This window comes from Toxorhynchites rutilus, chromosome 3, assembly GCF_029784135.1.
Source record: "Toxorhynchites rutilus septentrionalis strain SRP chromosome 3, ASM2978413v1, whole genome shotgun sequence".
Taxonomy (NCBI): Eukaryota; Metazoa; Arthropoda; class Insecta; order Diptera; family Culicidae; genus Toxorhynchites; species Toxorhynchites rutilus.
Genome location: NC_073746.1, coordinates 300,458,825 through 300,486,748, shown reverse-complemented (window position 1 = coordinate 300,486,748; position 27,924 = coordinate 300,458,825). Strand labels below are relative to the sequence as shown.

Below are 27,924 nucleotides of genomic sequence, written 5' to 3'. Positions count from 1 at the left end.
AGTCTCACACATACGTAATTCTCGAGCCAGCCAGTCAGCTTAAAAATCCCCGCTCCGCTGCCGTAACGATCATTCTTTGTGTGGACACCGACTGGACAACATCGTTGCTGGACGGGCTGGACGGCGAGGGATCGAGTGCCTTTCTCAAGGCAAGAGGGCGGAGGTGGTAGCGCTAGAGTAGAATAGAGTAGAGTTTTCAAAGGGCCTTTCTCAAGGCTAGAGACGAATGAACTGCAAAAGTTTAAAGTCTCTATAATACTTTAAACTCTATAATACTCTTCCTTCCTTCCGTAACGATCATTCTCATCCAAACCGTACACTACATCGGATCGCATTACAACACATCAACAAACCAACCCAAGCAGCCATGTCTGGACATGGTAAAGGAGGAAAAGTGAAGGGAAAGGCAAAATCCCGCTCGAACCGTGTTGATCTGGAGTTCCCCGCAAGTGTAGCTAGGCCGAGCGCGTTAGTACCAGTGCACCAGTCCACCTAGCCGGCGTTATATAGTTTCGGTCGCCGAAGTGATCGAGTTAGCTGGCAAAGCTGCTCGCGACGATAAGAAAACCCGCATTCGGAACAGAACACATTCGGTTCGGTGGACATCAAGACAAGAACAGGCAGTTGCAGCGAGTGGCGAGTGGCAAACGCAATCGCAAAACGGCATCAGGTAGCAGAAGAAAAAAGTTTGTTCTTTATACAAACTGCTTTGGTGGCAAATCCAGAACAAGGCGGCATCGAGGGCGTTCGAAATGGTTTTTTTTTCAAAACAACGAGTACTAAGTTTTCTAAATTGGAACCATTCCATAAAAAAGGCGCTTTTCAGGGCCATTAAACCTTCCAAAAAAGAGTTTAGGAAATACTGTTCAATGCTTTCTAAAACATTATCCAAAATAATAATAAAACACAAATTGATGTTTTCATAATTTGTTCGCCAGGATCTGATGAGTATGTGAATTTGGCAGTTGTTCTGAGCTTATTGATTGTCACCAATTCTTAAATTGTTTCTAGATTTAAAGTACAGTAATTTACACTTATCTCGACATTTAGCTAATTGGACGGACCTGTAATGCAACATATTTAGTTGGACATTTTTGTAAACATAGAGTTCGGGGTCCAAATTATGACCCCACATTGAAAGTCGACACTGTACCACTGTCATCGCAAATGTTCAATTACAGGTTAAAATTACCTCCAATCCGACACTGAGTGGTGGTAATACGACGTGCCATTGAATGTAATTTACTGTAAAATGTGTCACAAGCTGGATGAGAAGAAATTTTCCAACTGTGAAAGCTATGGCGAGTGGCAAATGCAATCGCTAAACAGAAAGGTTTAGCCGAACAAGATGGGGATATCGAGTGATAACAAAACAATAAACTCTTTAGATTGAATATAATTTTGTGATCCTGAAAAGGACACTTTTTAGCCTGCATGTGAATCCAACGAGCGAACAAATCGTAATGAATGTATTTTTTTGCCATCGCTCCCTTTTAACGCTCATTCGTTCGTCTCGTTGGACTCGCCCCTCTGGCTGAGTCTGCCGATTTGTCCCTATCCTGTGAGTGTGTACCGCTAGAGTATAAAACACGCGGACCCCAAAAAAATATCTTATTTTCTTTCAAACCGTAAACCCGTGTGGTTGTACGGCATCGGCATCGTGGACGTAATAAAGGAGGACAAGTTAAGGGAAAGGCAAAGTCCCACTCGAACCGTGCAGGTGTGCATTTCCCTGTTGGTCGCATTCACTGATTGCTCCGCAAGGGTAACTAGGCCGAACGGATTGGTGTCGGAGCACCAGTATACCTAACAGCGATTATAGAGTTTCGGCCGTCGGAGTGCTCGAGTTGCAAAGCTGCTCACGACAATCAGAAAACACGCATCAAGAACAGAGCAGCTTCGGTTCGGCGCTCATCAAGGCAACAATTAGTTTCAGTGAGTGGCAAAGTGTTTCTCCGGCACGTCGCATTAAATGTAATTTAACTGAACAACATGTCACAAGCTGGATGGGAAAAAATTTTCCAACTGTGAAAGCTGTGGCGGGTGGCAAACGCAATAGCTAAACAGGAAGGTTTAACCGAACAAGATGGAAATATCGAGTGATAACAAAAACACAACACCAAAGGTTCTTTTCAGAACCATCAACATATTCATAAAGAGTAAACAGTAAACTAATCCATTTTTCAGGTAGATAGGTAGGTATTCACGTAGGAGAAGAAAATAAAACAATATATTTAAAATATATGTTTAACAAAAGCTGTCCCCTTTGTATAGTCCTACGTCACTCCGGTTATGTCCCCGACATTACCCACCTGTCTTTTGTTTTCTCTCAACCAGTAATATTTCATCATTGTATCAAGCTTCAAACTACCAAATCTATACACATAAAAATGGATTTCTGTCTGTCTTTCTGTCTGATTCATATGGACTTGGAAGTTACTGTACCGATCAGAGTAAAAATTTGTATGTAAGGAGTTTTTGGGGCCGGAGAAGGTTCTTATGATGGTTCGAGACCCCTCCTCTCTCTATCTATGGGGAAGCTGCCAGTGGGAGAGGGAGGGAGAGGGTTCTGAATAATTCGAGCACTAATCAAGCTAATGGAACACAATTTGGCATGTGTAGGTTTCAGGGGGCAGGACATATTTTATGGTGGTTCGACATCCCTCACCCTCTCTGAAGGGGGGGCTGCTATACAAACAAAAATTTCTGCATAACTCGAGAACTAGTCAAGCAAATGGAGCCATATTTGGTATGTGAAGATTTTAGGGTAATGAATGTTTCTAAGGTGGTTTGACACTCCTCCACTCTCTAAAGGTTGGAGGGGCGGTGGTCTACATAACGTGACAACTATTGAAGCAAATGGAACCAAATTTAACATATGCAGGTTCTAGGGGCAAAAAATGTTGCTATAGTAGTTCGACATTCCTTCCTCACCTCTAAAATGAGGGTGGTGGCCATAACTCGAGAACTATTAAAGCAAACGGAATCAAATTTGACATGTGGAGGTTTTAGGGGGCACGAATCGTTTCTATGGTAGTTTGACACTTCTCCATCCTTTTAAAGAGGGGCTGGCATACAAATGATACACAAATTACTGCATAACTCGAGAGTTAATCAAGCAAATGGAGCCACATTTTTAATGTAAGAATTTTAGAGTACAAGGAATGTTTCTATGGTGGTTTGACATCCCTCCCTCTTCTGGAAGGCGGCACTTCTATATTTTCTATCTATACAAATAAAAAAATGAATCGCCTAATATGTTGGTAAGCGCAAAACTCGAGGAAGCAATCGTCCGATTTGAGCTCTATTTATTTTATTGTATTTTCTGTATCAAACATGTATTCCATGTAATGGAGTAACACGTTATTTACAAGTGAGTGGAGAATTTTGAACGAGAATTGTGTCTGAAAATAGTTTTATATTGTAACTAGCTGACCAGGCGAACTTCGGCCCGCCAAAAAATATTGTTTTGATATAAATTCATTGGAACAAATTTCTAAACTTTTTCTCTCCATAACATTGATCTACGGGCAGAGACGAATACATCAAAATAAAAGGCTTAAATCGGACGATTCCTTGTTCGGGTTTCGCGCTTAGCAACACATTTGGCCTTACATTTTTATTTATATAGATAAAAGATATAGGAGTGCGTTATTTCACCTGAAAATCTATTTCCACTTTCAAACAAAGATCAATTTCGATAGCACAAATATTGAATGAACCGACAACGCTTATCATGATGTAATTTTAAAACATATGGGAAATCAATTTTCCGAATTTTCCGACCATCAGAGTTTTCCGAAAAATTTCCGATTTTTCTCTCCTTAACATTTATCTACGGGCAGAGACGGATACATCACAATAACGATTCCTTCTTCGGGTTTCGTGCTTAGCAACACATTTAGCCTTACATTTTTATTTATATACTAGCTGACCCGACGAACTTCGTCCCGCCCAAAATAGGTTTTTTGATTGGAATACTTTCAAACATCCACGTTTTCTTACTAGGTGAACGTTAGTGAATCCAATCACTGAACTCTTTATTGATTGATTACCCTTTGACACTTTACAATTTCCTTTTACTATAAATTGTCTAGTACTTCCACAAAAATTCGTCCTTATAATATAAAATTATTTTCAGACACAATTCTCGTTCAAGATTCTTCGAGCATTTGGAAATAACATGTTTCTCCGTTGCATGGAATACATGTTTGATACAAAGAATATTACAAAATAAAGACAGCTCAAATCGGACCATTCCTTCCTCGGGTTTGGGGCACACCAACACATTTGACCTTCCATTTTTGTTTATATAGATAGAATCCTATATCTTCTATCTATATAAACAAAAATGGAAGGTCAAATGTGTTGGTGCGTTATTCCGTCTGAAAATCCTTTTCCACTTTCGAACAAAAATCAATTTCGTTAGCGCCAACATCAAATGGACTAACAACGCTTAGCTAATTGTAGAACATATGGGAATTCAATTTTCCGATTTTTCTCTCCGCTATATTGATCTACGGGAAGAGACGAATACAACGAAATATAGATGACTCAAATCGAACCATTCATTCAGGTTTTGCGTTTACCAACACATTTGGCCTTCCATTTTTATTTATGGAGATATAAGATATGGAAATGCGTTATTTCTCCTGAAAATCCATTTCCATTTACGAACAAAGATCAATTTCAATAGCGCAAATATCGAATGGACTAACAACTCTTATTATGATGAAATTTTCGAACATGTGGGAATTAAATTTTCCAAATTTTCCGACCTTCCTTCAGTATTTTCCGAAAATTTTCCGATTTTCCCTCCACTATATTGATCTACAGGAAGAGACGAATACAACAAAATACAGGAGGCTAAAATCGGACCATCCCTTCTTCGGGTTTTCCGCTTACCAACAGATTTTACCTTACATTTTTATTTATATAGATAGACTAGGAAATTTATAGTGAAAGGGAATTGTAAAGGGTTAAAGAGTAATCAATCAATAAATAGTTCTGCAATTGGACTCACGAATGGTAGAGCCGAGATGAAACAATAATAACAGAATGTAGTGTTCGTTTGGAGGAATTGAAAATAATATTTGGAAAGAAACAGGTAGACAACCATGTGAATCAAGTGTGAATGAATAACGAAAGAAACGTAGAGCAGAAGTACGGAGAATTATTACATGCCAAATGCGATCCAAACAACAGAATATATTTCCCAGGTAACAAACTGCACAAAACAGGAAAGGACCATGGAAAGTCCAACAAAAAATCGACTCAACGGTCGAGATAGCTTGTTCGGTTAGCGAATGTCAAAACTGCAGAGGTCAGTTGTTCAAAAGGCTTTTGTTTGTTCATAGACTAAATTTCAAGCAGGTTCTTCAGTTAATTGAGGGTATATTTAACCGTCACCCAAACATTCCTATTCATTCACACCTTCTGGTGAACATATTTTGACTTAATTTCTTTCCTCTTGCTTAGGTCCAACCACACCGAAAAACGGCCGTCGTAATATTAGATTGACACTATAATGGGTATTCCTATAATTGCGAAATCCGATGCCCCAGCGGAACCGCTTCCAGGCAACATAGACGCGGAGAAGTTTGAGCGAATACGCGCCGGATGGACTCCACTTCACGAAGCGGCCGAAAAGGGCAATGTTGACATCATAACAGGACTCATCGCCGGCGGTGCCGATGTAAGCTCTACTATGAAGTGTTTGGGAACACCACTCCATATGGCTGCTCGAAACGGTCATAAAGAGGCAGTAATCATACTGATAACGAACGGCGCTAAAGTTAATTGCAGAACCGAGGAAGACTGGAGTCCGCTTCACTTCGCAGCTAGGATGGGTCACTTGGAGGTGGTTCAGCAACTGATCGAATGCAAGGCGGATCTGAATGCGGAAGCGTCGCACTGTTCTACTCCCCTTTATCTGGCGGTTAAGAACGGCCACACCGAAGTGGCCCACTGTTTGATAGACAATTCTGCCAAACTCGATCGCAGTGACCGGGAAGGATGGTCACCGCTTCATTTAGCCACTCAATTAGGCTGTAAAGACATAGTGGAAAAACTGCTAGAAGCAAAGGCCAACGTGAATTGCGCTTCAGAAAAAGGGACAACCCCTCTCCACATCGCAGCTGAAAATGGACACGAAGAAATATTCAGAAAGTTAATCGCTTTGGGTGGAAACGTAAGTCTCGCTGATGAATCCAAACGTATGCCGTTGTATTTTGCCGTAAAATCCAATCACTTAGCCATGGCGAAAGAGTTGATTGCTGAAGGGGCTAATGCGAGTTATTGTACAACAGAAGGATTAGCTCCAATTCACGTCGCTATCGAAAATGATAACATTGAAATGGTGGAGCTCTTGATTAGAAAAAGGGCGTATATAAATCAAAAGACATACAACATTGGCTGGACTCCGTTACATTTTGCTGCTAAATTTGGAAACCTGAATATCGTTAAAGAGCTTGTTACCAACAACGCACGCGTTGATTTAACCGGTAAAACCGATGTTCGAACACCTTGTCAGGTTGCCATCGCGCACAGGAATACAGAAGTTGTTCAATATTTGATTGCAAAGGGGGCGAATGTCAATGACTCATTGCGTTACGCTGTCTCAACAGGAAACCTGGATATTGTGAAGTGGTTAGTAGGAAACGATGCGAACGTCAATCATATTCGGAGCAACGGATGTACTCTGCTTCATTTGGCGGTCCAGATTAAACATTTAGATATGGTTAAGTTCCTGATTCTTCATAAGGTTAATGTGAATGCAATCACAGAGGATGAAGATACGCCACTTCATTTTGCAGCCAAAGCGGGTAACGTGGAAGTAATTAAATGTTTGATCGATAACGGAGCGAAAGTAAATTGTAAGAATAGTCACATCTGGACTCCGATTCACTTCGCTGCAGCAGAAGGTCATATAGATGCCTTCAAGGAGTTAGCTTCCAACGGTGTCAATGTGAGGTTACGCGCTGCTAAACGGAAGACTTCTCTCCATCTAGCAGTCGAAAATTGTCACACTGAAACGGTCGAATACTTGATAACGCTAACAGATCAAGTCGACCCGGAGGATATCGACGGATGGACTCCGCTTCACATGGCGGCAAGTAATGGACACATGGTCATATTGAATAAACTGATAGCAAGTGGTGCGAATATCCACTCGACGACAAAGAATGGTGTGACGATTCTCCACCTGGCCGCTAAAAATGGCCATTTAGAGGTTCTTAAGTATCTCATGGAAGAATTAACACTGACAAGTATTGCTGATAGCGATGGATGCACTCCTCTTCACTTAGCTGCGGAACACGGTCATATCAATGTAGCGAAGTACCTGTTTGGCAAGCTTGTGGATTTGGATGCGACAACGAAAGATGGATATACTGCTTTGCATTTTGCAGCGAAAAACGGACACGCGGAACTTGTCGAAAGTCTCATCGCAAAGTCCGTCAATACTGAATATAAAAACCACAATGGATACACTCCACTGCATTTTGCAGCGGAAAAGAACCATCGATTGGTTGTGAAGGAATTGATTGCAGGAGATGCGGACATCGATTCGGTTACAACTGAAGGCTTAACGCCACTCCATTTGGCAGTCATGAAAAGTAATCACAATGTTGTCAAGTGCTTGCTTACAGCTGGGGCCGATTTCCGTATCGCTTGTAGCAAACATAATTATACTCCGTTGTATTACGCAGTCGCGTCCGGATACAATTACATTGCAGAAGAACTAATTGCCCTCGATAAAGAGTTGGATTGCGACGATATTCTTCGGTTTGCCTCAAAGTGGTCGACTCACGACCATCGATCCATCGAGTCTTTGAAATATTTGCTAAAGAAATCTAAGTGAAATGTTACAATATTGATAAAATCTTGTATTTTAAATATTAAATCCAAAAAATAAAACTATGGACGAGTTATTTCTGTGTTATAACCGCGAGGTGGACGTAGGACTTTCGTTGGCTTAGTAAGCACTTGTTTGAAGCTGCATCTGAATCTACTCTGCATCTCATCTCTCAACTCAATGAATGAATGAATAGATATTTTTAGAATTTACTGAACGTTCTTGTACGTGTGATCTTGAAAAGCATCGATGAGCGGCTTTGTAGGCTTATTTTCAGTACCTATTTCTTCTTCTAGATATTTACTGCCGCCACAACCCATTTTATATTTGCTACCACCATTATTTTATTGGGTGTACAAATAAGTCCCAATCGTTTGACTCAATAGGTTTGCCATTTCAAACATACACATCAGACAACACTGAACACAACTTTATAATTAGGAGTACCGGTAAGTTTCTTCGTTTTTTGACGTAGAACTACGTCTTTCAGGAAGGGTGCCAAATCATAAAACAAGTCACGTTTTTATGAAATAAATTGACCGTTAATAACTATTTTCACTGTAACGAAGGGTCCTATTATAGGAATCGAATTGAAATGTTTCACAAAGCTATAGAAAGGATGCCAAGTCTTTTTTTGAGACATCTGCTATGAAAATTATAAATATCTATATTTCCAAAAGTGTTAATATGGTTATGTTTTGGAGAAAACTGGTATTCCCTCAACGAATGAAGCCTCATAGACGTAATGCATTCATGGATGTGTAGTAAAAACGACATCATGGAACAAATTGCTTTACAAAAAATATAATTATTAGAAAATGAACTTTTTCATGTATTTTCACAACTGCAATCTATGGAATTCCGTAGGGAGTCACGCATGAATCTCACTTTTCTTGACAAAATATTTTTTTTGCATGTGATTCTCTTTTAGCGTCGATTTCTTGTTGTAGCGGCGTCAATAGCTTTATTGTATTTGGCCACCACCTGTGGCCCTAAATTCTCGTTTGTTGTGTGCTAGTGTTTTCTTCATCTTTCACCTCGTGTCAATTCAAATCTGTAATTTGAAAAAAAACCATTATTATTTTGCAAGACATTTCAGCTTTAGCATATGGTATAGAAAGTTCGGTATAGTATAGCAATAAAAACAGGAAGTGGGTTATATCTATGGTATAACCGCAAGGGTGACGTAGGACTATCGTTGATTTAGAGATCATTTGCATGAAGTTGAATCTGAATTCATTCTGAATGAATGAATATTTGGAGAACTTCGAAAACGAGAGCGTTACGTTGGAGGCACAAGGTTTTATGCATCCAATATTGGATACGGAAATATCCTACTGATGGGGAAGAATAATCTTCAGAAGCTATCCTGTTGATTGCGATTGATTGAAACATCTCAAAACCTAATGTATTTGGTCACAGTGTTACATGGATAGAAAACATTAAAATAAACTCTTTCATATGAATGTAATTTTAAATTCCCAGAGGAACTGGCAGATTATTTTCAGTAACGATTAGATATTTCCACATTTTCCTCGATACTGGAAGCCCACCAGTGGTTAATGCTAACTCGATAACCATCTGTTAATAGCACTTGATTGAAACATATTTGGTCACAGTGTTACATGGATAGAAAATATTCAAATAAACTCTTTCACATGAATGTATTTTTAAATTCCTAGAGGAACTGGCAGATTATTTTCCGGATCTTTCTCGATCCAAACGGAAAGAATTCCGTGCGTGTATGTGTGTGTGTGTAGCGGCTGCTTCGAGATTTTCCCGGGGAACCGTTTGTAGCATCACTCTCCTCCAGATGGATTCCCTTCTAGCCTAAGGTTCACAAACAGGCTCTTGGTGACACCGTTCATCCGCGCTTTCATGATAAATGAAGAGCTTCACCACAACAGCGACAACATGCTCCAATCGCTGTCCAATTAGAACTGAGTGGATTTCCGAGCGGCGCTCGCTTATATACCGATTGGTGATTTCAATAGCCTATTTTGAAAGCAAATTTAAGACTATTGAAACAAGTTTTTGGATCAGAAAGTAACAAGTATAGAACGCGTAGACATTTTATCTTTCGAATGAAGTGTTTATCATACCATTTCGTTCAGTTGTTTAGGAGCTATTAACACTCAAAATCTCGGTCTTCGGCGTAACGCTATCGTTTTCGAAACTTTGATTTTACACCCCGATATAGAAATGAAAGACGTAGTCCTACGTCAAAATGAAAATGACTGACAAAAGTAACACGTACTAATGTACGCTAGCAGGAATAAGCAAATTTTAGGTAGGAAATTCGGTTGATAGTAATTCAAAGAATATGATGAAATTTACTTATGAATTTATATGGATCGTAGAAGAAACACTTACTTTCTGCCATTCTAAACCAAGACACATTGACGGTCTCAGTGCATCAAGCTCTTCAACTTTTCCTTAACCGGGATTCTATTTGAACTGCCTCCACAAATACCTCGAGCAATGTTTACATTCGCTTTCATTGGTTCAACAAGTCGTTCAAACTGGTGCTGATTTGTCTGTCCACTCATTTTCAGCCACTGAAACATGCTCTGGAAGTAAGTTCTGCATTCTAAATTATAACATGATTAATATAAATAATGCTGGATCGAACACTTACCTTGTATACACTATTCTGGCAGCACCGTAAAACAAATACTGATCAAAACAAACGAACATGTGTTGAAAATTGCATACATTTAAGCGTTTCTGAAATGTTTCCCAAAGGAAAATATCAAGGACGCAAACCAAAACAAAATAATTCTCTGAAGATATGCAAAAAGCGAACCAAACAACTCGAACATTTCTGACACTTGCATCGATAGCTATCACTCGCTCGGTGCTATCGAATTGCTCGATTTCTATAACAGTAAAATAGAGTTAACGAGCAAAATTCTTATCGCCTCGATTTCTATAATAGGGCCCGAATTCTCATGATTTGCATACCAATCGAATCGAAAAAATTCTCTAAGATTTGTTTGATATGCTATACATTACAATTCGCTAATCTCTAAATAGTTTAAATTCATGAAAACTGGAAGAACTTCCTTTTTTTCCCATACATTTGTTCTGCCGATTTATGTGCTAACCCTACCTGTAATTCGAATACTTATAACTCGAACATTTCTTAACAGATCGGAAAGATGTTCGCATCAATTGATAGGAAATATTTCTACGCGTCAATCACAATTAATAAAATGTTATTTTTCTTGAGATGAACAATTGAATAACTGTAAAATGTCAAGCGTTATCTAAACGCCCTATCTGCCAAGTTTTTATTGGCTCGATTTACGTTTTCCCCAACACAGACTCCAAAATCAATGTACCTGAAGCCTGGGAAAATCGTCATTTCGGATTCTAGAGGTGAATGAATTTTCGCAGTTCGAGAACTATGTAAACATGAGATTTGCAATAATTTCATAGGGAAATGTAAAATACAATGATCGTTTGACAATTCTTTCGTTCACATATTTTGGTAGTCCTACACATCATAATAAACGTTAAAGGACGTTCATAAAATTTATTTGTAACGAAGGACATAATCTATTACAAAAATTTCGATGCATTCTAAAATAAAATTCGAAGTGGTAAACAAGTGGATTCCATAATTTAATTTCGTAGTTCTACGTCGAAAACATGCGGTCGTGCCCTAGAAAGAACCCCTTACAATTTTTTCTTTCAAAAATTAAAAATTAATATTCAAAGTATTGCCTATCGCTAGTCACAACTTTTTTCCCATCTTTCGGGCAATTCACGGATCTCTTTGCGGAAATAGTTGGCTAACCACGAATCGATCAAATTTTTGACTTCTCAAAATTGGAGAAGTGCTGGTAAACCAGGCCATGTTGCATCGATCGAAAAAGGTAGTTATCGGACGGAGCAATGGAGAATACTGGAGAATACGGCGGGTGGGATAGGACCTCCCATTTCAACGTTTCCAAATATGTTTTGACCGGTTTCGCGACATGCGGCCGAGCATTTTCGTGCTGCAAAATAATTTTATCGTGTCTTTGCTCTATTTTGGCCGTTTTTCCTTCAGTGCACGGCTCAAACGCATCAATTGTCGTCGGTAGAGGTCCCCCGTAATGGTTTCATTCGGTTTTAGCAGCTCATAGTACACCACAACCAGCTGGTCCCACGAAATAGAAAGCATAACCTTCTGGCCGTGAATATTCCGCGTGGCCGTCGATGTTGATGCATGGCAGGGGTATCCCGACGTTTAGGATTGTCGTAATGGACCTACTTTTCATCGCCAGTAACGATTCGATGCAAAAAAAAACCTTTCTTTTATGCCGTTGGAGCAGTTGTTCGCACGTAAAAAAACGGCGTTCGACGTCTCGTTGATTCAATTCATACGGCACCCAATGTTCTATCTTTCGGATCATTCCCATTGCTTTTAAACGATCGGATATGGTTTGCTGAGCTACTCCAAGTGTAGCTGCAAGTTCTTGTTGCGTTTGTGACGGTCCTTGATCGAGTAAAACCTCCAATCCTTCAATTTTTTTTGCGATCCGGAACGTTCTTCGTCTTCCAAGTCAAAATTACCACTTTTAAACCGTGCAAACCACGTATGACACGTTCGCTCAGTTGGAGCATGGTTACCATAAACTTCCACCAAAATGCGATGACTTTCCGCAGCTTTTTTTTCTTCATATTGAAGTAATGAAGTAACACTCCCCGCAAAACACTCTCGTTGGTACGAAATTCGACATATTCGAAGTGGCAAATAACTATGTTGTTTACGCTTCAACTTTTTGACATATATGAAAAAGACGCGCAATGACAGTAGCTTTCCAACGAATGTCAGGAAATTGGATTCACTGGAATAATAATCAAGTTACCCCATCTGTTGTAAAACCGAAGAAACTTACCGGTACATCTAATATACAGATAAGGGTTGAGGCGTATTGAATCTTCAAAGTCAAAACAACATTTCCCAAATGGAAAATTTCGTTCCAACAAAGCCGTTTTTGCGGGGAATTCTTTTGCATTACTGCAAGCAGACAGTAGCTGAGACACATCAGATTCTTGTGGAAAGTTACGGCAAGCATGCTCTGTCTTAACCAACATGCAGAGCTTGGCCGATTCAAAAGAGGTAATTTTGACCTCGAAGATGAGGAGCGCCCCGGTGCCCCAAAAAAAAATTCTAAGATGAGGAATTGGAAAAGTTACTCGATGAAGATCCATGCCAGTTACAAGAAGAACTGGCAGAAATATTGGGAGTAACACAACAAGCAATTTCACATCGTTTAAAGCAACTCGGAATGATTCAAAAACAATACAATAGGGTCCCAATGAGTTGAAGCCGAGAGACATTGAAAGACGCTTTTTCACCTACGAACAACTGGTTCAGCGACAGAAAAGAAAAGGTTTTCTGCACCAAATCGTGATTAATGACGAAAAGTGGATGCGATACGACAATCCTAAGCGTAAAAAAGCTTGGGTTAAGCTCGACCAACAATCAACATCAACCGCAAAACCAAATATCCATGGTTCCAAGCTTATACTGTATATTTATTTTCTCATTTATTATTTATTTATTATTGTTATATTCATCTAACTGACAAGTCTCAATGAATAATATCTTATGGAATCAGCTCGGAGTCATTTATTATGAGCTACTCTAACTAAATGAAACAATCACAGGAAAGCGTTACCGACAACAATTGATGCGTTTGAGCCGAGCCCCGAAGGACGAGAGGTCGCAATACGCCGATGGACACGACGAGGTGATTCTGCAACATGACAACGCTCGGCTCCAATTGGTGTCAAAAAACAAGAAGTGGGTTATATCTGTGGTATATCCACAAAGTTGACGTAGGACTATCGTTGATTTAGTGATCATTTGTTTGAAGTTGAATCTGAATCCACTCTGAATGAATAAATAAATGAATATTTGGGGGACTTCAAAAACGAGAGCGTTACGTTGGCTATCGTCAGCTCACCAAGAAAATAAATGTTCTGGAATTTTGTCAGTGATTTGATTTCGCATGACGGTAGGAGAACTCTCTCCACAAAGCATGACAGCTAAGCTAATCTAGACTGGTAATATTAACAGAAAGGGCTTCTGTCGAGAAGAGCGCAAAACGGAGATAAGTGTGTGTATATTTAGTTGCTTCAAGCCAATTTATTTGAGGAATACCAAGTTATTCAATAAGTTATATTAAGTTATTAATTTATTTGGCACTGGCACGCGTGCCAGTCGCAAAACTGCTTTCAACTAGGATTGCATTTGCGCTAATCTTGATCATAATGAAGCAGTGCTACTCTTTTCGATGTTGTTGAGATTAACAGATAGAGTTTATTTCGTTTCACCAAGAAAGTAAATGTCGTTCTGAAATGTTGAATGTGATTTGGTTTCGCTTGCCAGTAGCAAAACTTTCACCACTAAGGATGACCGCGGCGCTTTTCTCGAGCATCTATTGTTCTGCGAGCACAAGAATGAGTCATCAAACAATTATCGTCAAATGATTCTACAATAAAAAAAAACATTTAAGGGCGACCAAACTGGTAGAATGGTTATTTCAAAATTTTCGTAGCATTATAAAATAATATCCGCAGTTATAAACAAGCGACTTGAATTAAACTACAGCGTAGTTCTATGTCAGCAATGCGATTGTGTCTTGAACACAACCTCCTATATTTTTTTATTTTTATTTTTTTATTCATTTTCGTCAAACAAATGTAGACTACATACTTATATATTAGGCTGTCAAAAAAGTCCTGCGGTATTTCCGCGAGGTGTCGTTGTAAGCGCGTAGTTCTAGTTGTATTCATTGCATACTATAGCTTGTTGGAAAGGTATTTTTGCGCTATAATATAGTCCTTGACAGTGTTTTGTTTGGTTAAGTCGTTCGTGAGTTATAGTGTCGCAAATATGGAGCAAAATAAAGAGAAAATCCGACATATTTTACAGTACTACTATGACAAAGGCAAAAATGCAACTCAAGCTGCCAATAAAATTTGTGCAGTTTATGGAACCGATACAGTTTCCATTTCCACCGCACAACGATGGTTTCAACGTTTTCGTTCTGGTGTAGAGGTCGTCGAAGATGCGCCACGCTCCGGAAGGCCTGTCATCGAAAATTGCGACAAAATCGCTGAATTAGCCGAGAAAGACCGGCATAGTAGCAGCCGTAGCATCGGCCAAGAGCTGAGGATAAGTCATCAAACCGTTATTAACCATTTGAAGAAGCTTGGATTCACAAAGAAGCTCGATGTATGGGTGCCACACACGTTGACGCAAAAAACATCTTTGACCGTATCGACGCATGTGAATCGCTGCTGAATCGCAACAAAATCGACCCGTTTCTGAAGCGGATGGTGACTGGCGATGAAAAGTGGGTCACTTACGACAACGTGAAGCGCAAACGGTCGTGGTCGAAGCCCGCTGAAGCGGCTCAGACGGTGGCCAAGCCCTCATTAACGGCCACAAAGGTTCTGCTGTGTGTTTGGTGGGATTGTCGAGGAATAATCTATTATGAGCTGCTTCCCTATGGCCAAACGCTCAATTCGGACCTGTACTGCCAACAACTGGACCGCTTGAAGGTAGCACTCATGAAGAAGAGGCCATCTTTGATAAACAGAGGCCGCATTGTCTTCCATCAGGACAACGCCAGGCCACACACTTCTTTGGTGACGCGCCAGAAGCTCCGGGAGCTCGGATGGGAGGTTCTTTTGCATCCGCCGTATAGTCCGGACCTTGCACCAAGTGACTACTACCTGTTTTTGACCATGGCGAACGAGCTAGGTAGTCAGAAGTTAGCCACAAAAGAGGCCTGTGAAAATATGCTATCCGAGTTTTTTGCCAATTGCTTCTATAACAGGGGTATTATGAAGTTGGCATCTCGTTGGGAACAAGTCATCGAACAAAACGGCGCATATTTGACTTAAAACAGATGTTTGTAACTAATTTTATGAACAAATGAAAATTAAAAAAAAATACCGCAGGACTTTTTTGACAGCCTAATATTAATGTTACAATGTTTTCTTAAGTTAAATATTATTCCTACGGTACATGTTTATTTTTAGCTGTTTTTTATTTATTGTTGTGTCAATTGATTCGCAGTGCTGTTTGTATATACGCATCATGCGATTGATAGGGGCGTTGTTTGCATCATTTGTTCTGGATATTTTGGTTAGAAACAAATTGCGTGTTCTTAGTTGACGCCCAGGTACACACAAATTTTAATTTTTCTTGTAATTCAGCTCGTTGCGAAATTAGATCATTAACATTTCATTATCATTACCAATTTCCGCGAAAAGCTTCATATCGTCTGCATACACAAGTACATTTATACGCTTGAGAATGAAGGAGATGTCATTAACGTGCAGAATGAAAAGAAGGGGACCAAGATGAGAGCCTTGTGGGACTCCCGAAATGACATTTACTGGATTTGAGAGAGAATTTTTAAAATGAACAATTTGTTTACGAATTGTTCAATAAGAATTGAGGCAGTTTAAGAGTCCTTGTTCCATTACAATTTTCTGCGATTTGAGGAGTAGTAATGGAATGTCGATGTGGTCAAATGCTTTACTGAAGTCAGTGTAAAGAGCTTCTACGTGTTTGCCATTTTCCATCGCATTCAAAATAAAAGTCACAAATGCCAACAGATTAGTTGCAGTTGAGCGGCCTTTGAAGAAGCGATGTTGCATACACGTTATTCTATTCTTTACTTGTTGGAAGACTTTTTCATTCACTATTGCTTCGAATAGTTTAGGAATGCAAGAGATAATGGAAATTCCACGATAATTGCGTATGTCAGATTTAGCGCCTGATTTGAAGATAGGTACCAGAAAAGATCGTTTCCATTTTTCAGGGAATATTCCAGTTTGTAGTGACATATTGAAAATTCAATACAAGGGAAGGGTGAGTTCCTCAGCCAGGTTCTTCAGAAATACAGGTGCTATTCCGTCAAGTTTTAGTCCTTTCGTTCCATCTAATTTCTTTAATGCATGGTATATTTCTTGTTGTGAAAGATAGTTTACCGATATGTCATTTGAATATTTCGGTAAAAATGAAAAGTAGTTCCAATCGCGATTTTCTTCGGAAAATGTGGTATATACTTCCTGAAAGAAATATGCAAAGAGATTGCAAATTTCGTTCGAAGAATGCCCTACATCTTCATCGAGATGCATCTGCGATGGAAAGTTATTGCTTGTTTGCTTAGACTTTACGTAATTAAAGAATTTCTTCGGACATGATTTGACTTCTGTTTCGACCTTTCTATTATACTCTTCGTGTGCACTTTTAATGGCAAAATTTAGTTCTTGGGAAATATTCTGACATTCCAGCAAATTTTGATTACTTTTGTCTATTTTGTATTTTTCGTTTTCTATTCTTTAAATTTATGATATGAGCGTTATACCAAATAGTATTTGCTGGTTGAATTTCTTCGTCTTCTTTTCTTCGGCACAAATTCTGATATTATGTTATTCAAAATTTCGTGAAGAATATGTACGGATAAGAATTTTTTTTTCAAAGGTTGAACCCGTGGATTTGATGATGCTTCTGACTTCCCATGGTCGAGCCTTTACTGGCGCCAGGAACGATCGTTGACATATAATCCCGGAATGCTCCCATGTCCACTACAAACAGTGATGATACAGTCCTCAATCCAGTTTTATGTTGGCTGGCAATTTGTTCACCCGCTCTACGAGTAGAGTAGGGTTCGACAAATGAGCTACCATCTTCATCGATTGGAGGTGACTGCATAGGTTCTGTACGACGAGCCTGAAGTTGACTAGGCTGTTCAAATTATTAGCGTTAGCAGCGGACGTATAGTGAACCTTGTTGAGAAGACACAGAATTATCAAATCCGGTCGACAATAGAGAGTGTTCAGCGTCGCCATAATCTGCAGCACGGATGAAGTAGGTGACATCGAACAGTTTCGTGAGTCACGACTTCAAAGTTTCTAGGGAACGAAATTGCTGTAGCAGTCCCCCTTCGATGGCGACAAACCACAGTCACCTGTAGACAACCGTCGAATCGTTTTCGCCTCCCACCTGTAGTGTTTCATCATCTCGTGGCATTTTCCAGCAATCCGAGATACCGTGGGAGAAAAAAAACACCTCACATTCTCTACCATGTGCTCGCACACGCGCTTCATAATGAGAAATCAATTAGACTGCATTTATTAGCACTTCATGCATTCAACGTTTCAATTACACTGTCATCAATCATCTCGGTTAATTGGGCGCAATTTTTAGGGAACCAGCGTAACCGCTTTGTTGCGCCCAGTGTTACTTCCCTCCGGGGGCGAACCATTGCTCGCTGGCGAACGATCAACGTTTCGCTGGTCGCGTCCTTTTCGATGCGCGCCGAGTTTAAGCATTGGTTCGATCAATTTGCCCGCCCGTGCCCAGAGGCATTCAGCGGCTGGTTCGGCTGGTGGTCGTCGATCGATCGGTGGGATGAATAAATTAATTCGGACAACCTGTGCGATAACCAACCTGCGCCATGGATGATTTTCGCGCAATTCGTTCCCCCATTAGTTACGGAAACAATGTGCCGAAAATCGACTGAGTACAATGTTACTGACAATTCCACTGCAAAAGCATGATTATGTTATTTTATATCTTGACTGAATCAAACCTATTTTGTCCAACGATTCATTAAATTATGATCAACATTCCGCTCAAATTTATTCCATCTAATGATAGACTGGCGATCAGCAATATTTTTTTCTTCTGTAGAAACAAAACGAAAAAAAAATGCACCAGCGAATCCTAAGAAGCTTTCCCAGAATGGCGGTAAATTTATCATCCCGTAACATTAATCCTTCCGTCTCCGTGTGCAAATTTAGCTCGGCTATAAACCCTGGAGTGCAGCATGCGTCCATCAAGAGAACGAGAGCACCCCTTCTGGCACCCACCAGTTGTTGCAGCAGATTTGTGTGTCCTTTCCTGCCTTTCCTTTTTTTTTGCCATTGGTATTCCTGATGTCCCACTGCCCAAGACTCTATAATTTGTCTTAAATTCTTTTTAAACGTTTTTAAATTAGAACTACGAGTTTCGCTTTTTTCGGCTCTTTCGGGCTGTTTCCAAGTGACACGCCCCTGAAGATGTGTCTTCCTATGTTTTTTTTTCGTCCGGTGATAATTATGCCCGGGGATGACTTGTAGCATTGAGGGGACTCGGCACGATGGGTTCCCTTGCCGTTCGTTCTTCTTTGGTTTGATGAGTAGTTGCGGTGCCATTCGAGCATGATTTATTGAACCGATCATGTGAATCAGTTGTTGAATCTCTGAACGTGCATGTGCAACATTCGTCGACTTTCGATTTTTTGTTGATAGTAGATAGTATAATTCGAGCCGGGGCCTCGCCGATTTTTCATCCGCAAATTGAGTGCGGTGTATTATTCAAGTGTTTCTTAAATTGTCTATAAATATTCTTTTGCATTATATAGTGTGTGGTAAGAAGAAATTCATCGTAAAGCAAGACAAACCCCCCTCTCCGTTAGGTTACGGAACGCTAACATAATTTGTACACAAAGTCAAAGTCGTTTGAAACTTTCATAATAATTTTGTTTTTTGAGGTAATGAAAATATCAACGTAAAAAATCCGACATCTACCCAAGACGGAATCAAATGTTCATACGGAAGTTCCTTATGTAGTGACTTCGGAATAAATTTAGGTTCTTAGAATTAAAAAAAAAAACAGAAGACAGAGACAGCAAATTAATGCTCACATCTATTGGGAAAGGTGCTTCTGAACCAGCCATGACCCGGCGAGCTCTTCTGGTTGGCCCATCTTGTGTTACTTCATTTTAAACTATTCTGTATGTATAACAATAAAAAAGCCTAAGAAATCATTAGCTATTGTTAACGTAGAACTACATGTCTCTGTAATTCAAACCGTTATCATCATTATTCAAGAGCAAGACTGTTCCAGCTAGCAAACAACAGTTCAATGCCAATGTGAACTGGAAAGTGTGCTACCTTCAACCAAATCGCAATATGGTTTAAAGTGCACCACACAAGTGTAAAAAATATCGTCCACAAATATGACAACGAGTTCTTCTTGAATGATATGCCTAGATCCGATAGAAAATTTGGTTCCAGTCAACCCATGTTGGATCGTACAGTAGTGACTTACATCAAACGACACCGATAGGTATAAATGCGTAATTTGGCCAAAAAGTTTCACACCAGCATTGGAATGATTCAAAGAATCAAGGCCAGGAACTCCTTGAAGACATAAAAAAGCGGAGATCCCTGAGACAACCGCAGAATAACAATCTCGAGCCAAAACAAGGGCACGAAAACTGTATAAGCGGCTACTGGACAACAGCAACCAGTGCATTCTGATGGAAGACGAAACATACGTCAAACAGGATTCAAGAACGCTTCCAGGCCCGCAATTTTACACGAAATCGGCGGAGGAGGAGATGGACGATGCTGAATGCACGATTGCGCTGGAAAAAAATGGAGAGAAGGCATATATTCTAATGTGGTCAACTATTTGTACTTGCGGTCTCCTATTTTCTTCACAAAAGGTACAATCAATGCTCAAATTTATAAAGATGAATTTACTTCTTTATAAATATTTATAAAGATTGCTGCATCAGTCTCCCCCTCTTCTGGCCGGATTTGACATCAAAATATTACGCTAAGTCAGTACTATTTATAGTGGCTCTCAGATAATAGTATCCAATTCGTCGAGAAAAACAATTGTCCAGAGCTCTGACTAATTGAACGTTACTGGGCGATTGTGAAAAGGATCTTCAAGAAGGAAGGAACAGTTTCCCAAACCATGGAGGGATTCAGAAAAAAAATGGACAGCAGCATCTAGGAAAAGCACAACAGCCACTGCGCAAAATTTGATGAAAGGTTTTTCGTCAAAAGTGCGTTCGTTCTATAGAGTATAATATTTTGACTGTGTATGATTGAATCACACGTACGAATTGTTGTTTTTGTGTGTTATCAAACAGATAACGGGGGTGAGAGAACACATATGATACCGCTTCGGGCCGCACTGTGTTTAGCACTAGAAGAATATTCGCAATGCATATTGAGTGCGCTGCGTGCATTGGCAATAAGGACACAATTCTCGTGTATTGTGTTCGTGAGAACAAAACTGAATGATGAATTGCCCATCTTCAAATGCTTCAAAACATTCGACTGAAGAGATATTTTGAATAATTTTGATGCGTTCGAAAATGATATCCGAAGTAATCAAAAGCGATGAGATTTGCATAATTTTTCACTGGAAGAGAGCTTCTGTGAATTTAGGAGCGTGTTCGAATTTATTGGTGTAATGATGATGAAGTTTTGAATTTTAGAGACTTAGTGTATTCGCCACCAGCTTTAAAAATATTAATTTGAAAACTAAACTAAACACTTGGTCTTCCAAAGACCATTTGGAAAACCTTGCTGCCGCTACCATCTGGCAGCTTGCAGGATGACTTATACATCTTGAATGACTTGTTGGCGACCTTTTCCGATCGATCAATAAATTTTCGTGAATTCGAGAATTGTTTCCGAGTTAGAAGTGACGTCCAAATGAAGCGTATTTGAAGTCGGATGTGAAGAAGGTATTTTGCGGCGGCGAGAGCTGCGTTCTTCGGTGGAAAACTGAAGGTGAAGATTTGTTTCGCAACGTTTGCTATCGGCGCCACCACCCCGCTATACACCCAATTCGATTCGGATTTCTTGTTCCCGTGTTCTTTGGACGTTTATTTTGGGAGCGTTGGAAATGTTATTTTGCTGAAAGATATAGAAAAACTTCTTGGATTTTCAATAAGTTCAGTGTTCCAGTGTCGCTCTAGACAACAAGCAGTCAACAGTATATGTTCATTCAGAGAGTATATTTGGAAATCCGCGTAAACTGACGTTTTATTGCTTCGCCAAAAGCTTACTCAGTGAAAGCATTCATTAATCAACCCTTGTCAGTGCTACAAAATGTTTGTAGTAGAGAGTTTCATTCTTAAAACCCTTCTTTATTTTTTTGCGGCTCGCGACATCATGACTGACACGTTTTGGTGGTCTCTATGAAAAAGGTTGAGCAACGCTTTTCTAAACGATCTGCCGTTTAGCTGAGAGGAACATGGATAAATTGATGTTGATTTACACAAAAGTAACTACTCCTTGGTTCAATGTAACAGGTACCGGGATGTCCTTACGTGAAGAGCAAACCATTCGGTTCAATATTTTACTGATTCCGCTTCATCGATTTGGGAGTTTGCGGACTCAATATATACTGCTTTGACGGGATATCCATCGATCGCTAGGTTATTCCACACGTCAGCTAACGTTTCACCTGCAGACTCAAAATGCATCGTTTCCAGTTCCGGGTCCCTTGTTTTGAGTTTTTCTTCCGAGTGGGATTCCTCCTGATCATGAGGAAGTATTCAAGTAACTCCCGGGAAAAGGAATCCGAAGTTGAACTCGAATGAAAGCACTGTGTGGATAATTTGTAGCGACGAATACTGCATCAAGATACGATTGATTAAAATGATGAATCGAAAATATCTATGACCTTTTTAAAACAAGGGTTATCGTCTGGTTCTCCATCCACATTAATTATTATTGATTATGACAAACTCGACCTTGGTTTTAAACGGTTTACTTGTGCAATGTTTATCAGCTCCAACAATATGTTGGAAGTTTCAGCCAGAACAAGCGCGGAATTGACACCTTGTAAGCTATGGACGAAATGAACCTCGGATTGCTAAACAACGAATCTCCTACCTGCACGTGATGCCACATAGAGCCAGACCTTAGTTTCCCCAACTTGTTCCATCGCCCTACGACCAGGCGAACTGGTCAGTATACCAAGCCAACATCGACGACTTTCTAGACAATAATAAGTCAGGCCATAGAAGATAACCTGGAGTGCCAAATTTATCAGCTGGCAAGAGTTCTTCGCAGCAATATGACGAGTTAACCATGGAGCCCCGTTAGGGTCTTTTGATGGAAGAAGTAATTTGATTTCTGTAGTGCAGTGTAAGATCAAAGTTTCGGAAACGAGAGCGTTACGTTGGAGGTGCAAGGTTTTGAGCCTCAATATTTCTTTGGCGGTTAAACGAAGTGTTATGATAATCACTTCATTCGGAAGAGTTATTTGCTTGTTAATTATTGACCCGAAACTTGTTTCAATAGCTTGACAATTGCTTTGAAAACAAAATATTGAAATCGCACAAATCTGTATATAGCAGATGCCCGCTCGAAAATGGATTTGCTGTGATTGCGAAGTGACTGGTGAATGGTCTCGCTCGCTCGCCTAAGCACTATGCTCTACCTCTCCCAATCCCGTTTCTATTATGTCACCAGACTGAACGGAGCCTTTAACGATGGTAATTCGTTTTAGATTACGTACAAATGGTGCCATTGGCTTCGATAGCGGAGAATACGAAATGTTTGATATGGTTTAGAGAATTATTCACCATATCAAAGAAAGCACATTCTTTGCTGAGAGCAGTAGTTCTTCAATCAAATGTCCCAATCGATCGATGATTCCAACTGTCGGGGAGGAGGATATTATTTGCGCTGGCTTTTTGGAAGATGAATCAACTCCTTCTTTGAGCGTTAATAATTCTTTTCTGTCTAAACGAAGTAGTATGATATTCACTTCATTCGAAATATAAAATGACTAAGAGTGATATGTTTGTTACTTATTGACCTGAAGACTTGTTTCAATAACTTCGATCCAATAACGACTATCCTATTGAGACTGCAAATTGTGCCATTAACGATATATAATGCGGAAATTACGGAATTTTTCCATCATGGGTTGAAATGTTGTAAATTGATTAAATAGTTTCATCATAAAATTTCGAACAATTTAAAATAAATCACACAGAAAATTTAGCGTTTTTCTTAAAGACATGTGTTTTTAAAATTTTGGAAAGTATATAAATGGCCCAAATAATAACCCTTTATGTATGGAAAATTTATTGGTTAGTTCATACAATAACCAATAAACATATTTTATTTTCCGAATTTAACATACATTGTAAGGGGTTGTATCTAGGACAAGACCGCATATTTTCGACGCAGAACTACGCAATTGTATTATGCAGTCCACTTGTTTACCACTTCGAATATTATTTTAGAATGCATCGAAATTTTTGTAATAGATTATATTCTTTGTTACAAATAAATTTGATGAACGTCCTTTTACGTTTCATATGATGCCTAGGACTACCAAAATATTTGGAGGGAAAAATTGTCAAACGATCATTTTACATTTCCCTCTGAAATTATTGAACATCTCGTTTTTACGTAGTTTACGAACCGCGAAAGTTCATTCACCTCTAGTATTTGAAATGACGATTTTCCCAGGCTTCTCAGTTTAAAACAACGTTTTAGGGAAACATCTTCCGGTCTGCACAATGACAAGCGACAAGTACTCAACACCAAAAAATACCCCCGACTTGCATGTATATTTCCAGAGCGGAATTCCACAGGTACATCGATTTTTTAAGTCTGTGTTGGGGAAACCGTAAATCGGGTCAATCAAAACTTGGCAGTTAGGGCGTTTAGTTAACGCTTGACATTTCACAGTTATTCAATTGTTTATCTCACGAAAAATAACATTTTATTAATTGTGATAGACGCGTAGAAATATTTCCTGTCAATTGGTGTAAACATCTTTTCGACCTATTATTGTTCGGGAAAAATAATTTTCATTCATAATTTTTATTTCGAAAGTGTGTTCATTTCTCCTGCAAACCCATATTGTCACTCCTCCATTTCTTAATACGAAGCTCAATGCCGTCAACGCGGATACGGGTAGGGTTAGCACAAAAATCGGCAGAAAAAAAAGTCACAGGAGGGTTGTGTCCGAGACACGACCGTAAAGTTGACATAGGATTCCGTTAGGCTATCTGTTGATTTTGGATATTTTGGGTTATTACATCATAAGTACATCAGTAAATTCTTTGATGATGCTTTGATGGCCCTGGAAAGGGCCGTTTTGTTTGGTTGTTCGGTATTGTTTGTTCACTCCACCAGTGTTCAACGAGGGACGATGATAGAAGTATGGTAAACAGTTGTTGGATGATGCGTATCAGATAAAAGATGCTGAAGTGGAACGAGATATGATGAAAACCGCCCTCTGTGACCCTAGACGAGATGCCTCCTGTGTTATTTATGGATAAAATAAAGAAAAAAAACTCAGCAGTGTAATATAAGATAATTAGCAATACCGAACACAATTATCAATTTTTCTCATCAGTAAAAACTTGTTACTTTAATATAGAGAAAACATTTTTGAAATGGAAAAGGTAATTTTCTTTTATAATTTTTAGTTTCTGAGTGTTGATTCAACCCAATGCGTATTTTAATTGGACTAACAACAACTAATACTATATGTAGAGCATATGGGAAATCACGTTTTCTAATATTTCTTCACTTTTCCAATGTTTCTCGCCGTATAAACTTTCCTTGGGTGAAAATATACACAACAAAACAGACAGCTCAAACCGGACGATCCGTTCTCGAGCCGGAACACACCTTGGTTTTTATTTATGTAAAATGAAATAAATCGTTTCATATATCACGTCATTTTTAACACAACTGCTACCATATTCAATTTTACACTTGTGCTAAATTTTCCATAATACACGATCGGTCATTGATATGAAATTTCACGAAGCAACCAACATTAAAGTACCAAATTTAAATTTGATTCGCTAAAATCAATCGTGTCACTCACCTTACTTGCAATATAAAAATGCCCCCGACTTGTATATATTTCCAATGCTGAGTTCACCCGGGTACCTTGGTTTTGATGTCTCTGCTAGAGAACCACAGCATGTGTCGTCAATTTCGACCAATCAAAAGAGGATATTTCCGTTAGGATAGGGGTTGAGATTTTTCAATTCTTCGATTGTTAGTTTCATGACATATATTATTTTGTTCAATATAAAAAAAATGTTATGGAGTGTCGAAATCGATTGACGTAAAAATTTCATCAATCCATCGTGAAATGGACTGAGGGTTTGAAATTGGACGATTTTCACGATGTGCTGGATTTTCGATTTTCAATTTGTATCCCAATATGTTCCCGAAAGACGTAATCCTACGTCAACATGTATGGGAAAAAGGAAATTCTTCCAGTTGTCATGAATTTAAACCATTTAGAGATTAGCGAATTGTATTGTATAGCATATCAACCAAATCTAAGAGAATTTCCGATTCGATTGGTATGCGAATCATGAGAATTCGTTCACAGTGAAAATAGTTATTAACGTTAACTATTTCATAAAAACGTGACCTGTTTTCTGATTTGGCACCCTTCCTGAAAGACGTAATTCTACGTCAAAAAATGGTGGGTTATATCTATGATATAACCGCAAGGTAGACGTGACACTACCGTTGGCTTAGTGATCATTTGTTTGTATTGATTAAATTATTGATTGATTGAAACAATTTCCGAATTCAACATATTTGCTGGGTAAAAATTTGAACAAATGCCTTGGTTTTGATGGTTGTGTTAGGGAACATATTTCGATGGGAACAAACATTCATCTTCCCGATCTATTGAGAACTGTTTCAGTTATAAGCATTCGAAATCTTTCATTTTTCCTGCATGTTCTGTGATTAGATTTTCATTTTACCTCCCATATTTTCCGATTAGACGCAGTCCCACGTCAAAAAAAGTAAATACATTTGAGAGTAAACTGATTTTTAATTTTGAAAATATTTTTTTTCAGTGTAATTTTAGAATTTTTTTAAATAATTGTTTTGCAAACTGAAATAAATTTCTATATTTAATTATTTAACCAAAATTTTGTAAAGTTCCACTGCAATCTGTGATGGCTAGCGGAGTTGACATAAAATATGTCATTAACAAATTTCCACTTTCGTTGATAGTGAACCGAAATAAAACTACACACAAATTGTAAGAATTCGTGTTGCACTGATCAGCGGGAAAACCTCGCATCAAACTGTTGTTCCAAATACAAACGCTAATACACACACACTTACACCCATGCGAGTCATGATTGAAACGGAATCGCTACCTGATCGAAGCTGCCCATCCCCGCATCCCGGTTGATGCGCTATTGGCGACAACCCGTTCATGAGGTCAGCACCAGTGCCAGGCGAATAATGGCAATGCCGCACCACCACGCGGGAGTCGGAATGAAAAGGAGCGAATGGAACCGCACCAGGTAGAGAAGCAAAAATCGTGACTTTCGATCACGAATTGATACTTATTCTCCTTCCCACCCCCTGATCGCTGCGTGCTCTTATCATTATTATTGTGCTGCGCGGAACGGGAGAGGACGCGTCGGTGGTCGCTGCCGTGTATCAACCTGCCATCCGGAGCCGATCGGTTGATTCTCGCGAGTGGCGGAGTGGATTTCGCAGCCATTGAACGGGGGATCGATGACGACGCGGGTCCGGACCCGGTCTTTATGGCATGGTACCGCCCTCTTTTGCGGATGCGGTGCTTGTCTCCCTCTTCTGTCCCGCTGCTGGTAACCCAAGATTCGGAAGAATCCTCCGTCGAACTTTACTGGGACTCGTTGATTGGAATGTTCGTTTATGGCCGCTTTTTTTTTAGCTCTCCACTCCTCATCAAAACATTTAGTTTAATAAACTTATCCAGTTATGCGCGTCCCGTCCGGATTGACAGGTACTCCCCGGAGGGATCAGCCATCATGCCTGAGCGCATGATGGCACAATGACGCGATCTGGTGATGACGGGCGAAGTTCAAGGTACGCTCCTAGAACTCATCGTAATATCTGGGAAAGTGTATATTTGGAAACCGTCTGCGGGGGAGGGAAGATATTCATCGGGTTTACCTTGATGAGGAGTAGCTTCACGCAGAGTACAATCATTTATCCCGCATCTGTTGATACACTTAGTTTCGCTCGTGGAGTCGCGTAAGAAGCTGAAATTTATAACCTTTCATTCGATCCCTTGCGCGGGAAGCGGCGGCGAAACGGTGGGCAGAGGTGAAACTAGTCGAAGAGGTACCAGTTTGTTTGCACTTCTTTATCTCACTGGAACACGTTATCGGTCGGTGGTTCGGATGTGCAAAAAGTGGAGCGGGAAGTATAGCGCTGTTGTGATTTCGATGCGAGATTGAGGTTGGAAA

The 27,924-nt window shown here is 39.6% G+C and overlaps 1 protein-coding gene across 1 annotated transcript in view; it reads left to right on the top strand.

The window, feature by feature from the left end:
• LOC129774348 (serine/threonine-protein phosphatase 6 regulatory ankyrin repeat subunit B-like) overlaps positions 1-27,924 on the top strand; it is a 95,179-nt gene that overhangs the window by 5,263 nt on the left and 61,992 nt on the right. Inside the window, 1 exon segment of the mRNA XM_055778067.1 lies at positions 5,479-7,857. Within this exon segment, the coding sequence (XP_055634042.1) occupies positions 5,528-7,857 (2,330 nt within the window). The 5' untranslated portion in view covers positions 5,479-5,527.